Here is a 2500-nt window from a genome sequence, read left to right as displayed (position 1 = left end):
AATTATACATTTCACTTTACTTGTAATCCTTGTGTACTGTTTATCCTCGAAAAATTGTTCCCTATATCTATTAAAATGTAACTGTCACATTATCTATACAATGGTACAAATGGTCTCAAAGACCTTCACCATTATCAGTACCACTTTCAATCTCATGCAGCAGCTAGCAAAACGAATCACAATTACTGTAGAGGTTCCTTACTTTGGTAAATCACTGAAGTTTGTTACATGTGTTGATGTCATTGTCTGCTGAGAGCTCCCTGGTGTTCTTTATTTAGTACCAGAACCTACCTCACCTACGCCCACTTCTAAAGAACAACCAAGTAAGTGGATAAATTAACTACATTTGTTTGAGATGTATTGCAAAAACGGTGTTTATCATTTACAAGGGAAGTTAAACCTTGAGGGTGCATGCTAAAGGCTTCTAACGTTGCACAGATTTTTTTGCAGTGACATGACCAATAAAGTGGCCAAGATATTTTTGTTCAAGTGCTGAACATATATACACACAAATTGATTCTCATTCGGATTTCCAGATAGCACACTGTTTGTACTGTACATACAAATATCTGCACATATGTACATGTAGCAAAAAAACAAAATAATAACGAATTAGCAATACAACAGGGAGTATTGCATGTCAGGTTCCCTTGCATACATTTATTTTATTTTTATTATGGCCTTAAAGCGATACAACGAGCTTAATCAGCCTTGCATCGAACATCAGTGAAAATCCAGAGCTTAACACCTCTGTCAGACAGTAAAGTACTGGAGTCTTATTCACTTTCGGTTTGGAACCATAATTTATTTCTAAAAGCCCCTTGATTAATTACATTTGAAAATTTGTAATGTCATGTAGTTGTCAAACCTTTTTGCATGCTTTTCATCGAATAAAATTTCGTATGAGCTATTTGAACCCTTAAGCCTTTGACTCCCAGGAGTGATCGGTACGTAAATTCTCCTCACAATTTCAATGAAATGTCAGTCAGTCAGGTATTGAGAATGAGGAATATTATCAGCTTAAGAGGTGTGATGTTGATATAACACCAAATCGTCATAACTACCCAACAAAGATATCCATGGTACTAGTTTCGATCGTGCGAATGGAAGGGTTAAAGGTAACTTAACTTTCCTGCATGTTAAGGAGATCAAGATTTTTATTTAGGTGTCAAGTATGTAACCATCGTTATTTCCTATTTGGGTGATGACATTCATATTTTCGAATATGACAAGATTTTTTTCTCCTTCTGAGCCATGTAATGTGATTGGTTGTGATGATGGTGATTGGTGCATTTTGATGGGGTTAGTAAGCTGAGAGGAAAACTTGTGTAGTTAAGATTTTATGTTAAGTATTTGCTCGTAAGGTGTAACGGTTTATATCGTTTGTTCTAAGTTTGTATACCAGGTTTGAAGTGTAAGGTGCTGGTAATAGTTCGCATAGTAGGTTAAGCACTTAGCAGAGTCTCAGTCGATAGTGTGTGTTGTTCTTGAATGGTTTTGAGCAATACTGTTGTTGAGATCACCATTTTTAGTCGCCCGTTTGTGTTCTGTAAGTCGTGTGTTTAGGTTCCTGCCAGTTTCACCAGTGTAAGTGGCTTGGTAATCGCAGCATGTGATGTATTCTTGTTTACTGCGTCCCGTCTGTCTTTGGGCTTGTCTTTGTCTTTGTCATTTGTTAGTAAGCGTCGTCAAGTTGTTATAGGTCTGTGGGCAACGCTATGTTGTAAAGTTGTAGTGTGCTTATGCCAGTTTCAGATATTCCCTTTTATGTATGGTGTTGTCGTTGTGGTTACGGTTAAGGTGGCCGGACTGTTGTCGTTTTGTCATGTGTCTGTGTTGCGTTTGACAAAATTTGTGCTATACATGTAGTTGGTCTTCCTAAAAACGTTTTTTAAAGTTCTTAGTTTTGTTAGCTTAACTGTTGTTTGAATCACAAAGTATTGGTGCTCGCCTCGTCGAGGTTCGTATGGTGGTCGCTTTGTGTGTGATGTTTGTTGAGGTGTTCGATGAATTCTTCAATTCGGTCTTTATGTACTGCCGTGATAGTATCGTCAACGTACGTAGCCAGAAGGGTAGTGTGTGCTTGTATGTTGCTAGGGCCTGTCCCTCGGTGTTTGGCATGACTATTTCAGTCACAACAACGGATACGGGTGAGCCCATAGCTGTCCCGTGTAATGTTTTCCCTTGTATTAAAAGTTAGTTGACGTTAGGCACGTGTAGTAAGTCCGTTTGGTAGTGGTGGTTGAAAAGAGGATTTGTCAATAGCAGTCTTGGTGCAGTCCAGAGCTAGTTGGAGTGGTGTGCTAGTAAAAAGTGACGTACTGTAACATCAAAGGATACTAACTTTGGGTTGCCAGGTATCTGTATCGTCCTGATAGCGTCAATGAAGTTTTCAGTGGATTGAGTTTGTGTGGGTTCGTCGGTAAGAGGCTTGAGAATACTGCTTAAGTGTTTGGAGAGCTGGTAAGTCAGAAATCCACCGAATGAGACTATGGGTTGC

General features: G+C 38.9%; 1 protein-coding gene across 1 annotated transcript in view; it reads left to right on the top strand.

Moving 5' to 3' along the window:
* Positions 1–2500, top strand: part of LOC138029720 (hemicentin-1-like) — a 65917-nt gene that overhangs the window by 41739 nt on the left and 21678 nt on the right. Inside the window, exon 13 of the mRNA XM_068877478.1 lies at positions 279–323. Within this exon, the coding sequence (XP_068733579.1) occupies positions 279–323 (45 nt within the window). The remainder of the gene's footprint in view (positions 1–278; positions 324–2500) is intronic.

The sequence above is a fragment of the Montipora capricornis genome, chromosome 13 (assembly GCF_036669925.1).
Source record: "Montipora capricornis isolate CH-2021 chromosome 13, ASM3666992v2, whole genome shotgun sequence".
Classification (NCBI taxonomy): Eukaryota; Metazoa; Cnidaria; class Anthozoa; order Scleractinia; family Acroporidae; genus Montipora; species Montipora capricornis.
The sequence above is the reverse complement of the archived record's forward strand: the minus strand, read 5'-3'. Positions and strand labels throughout refer to the sequence as shown.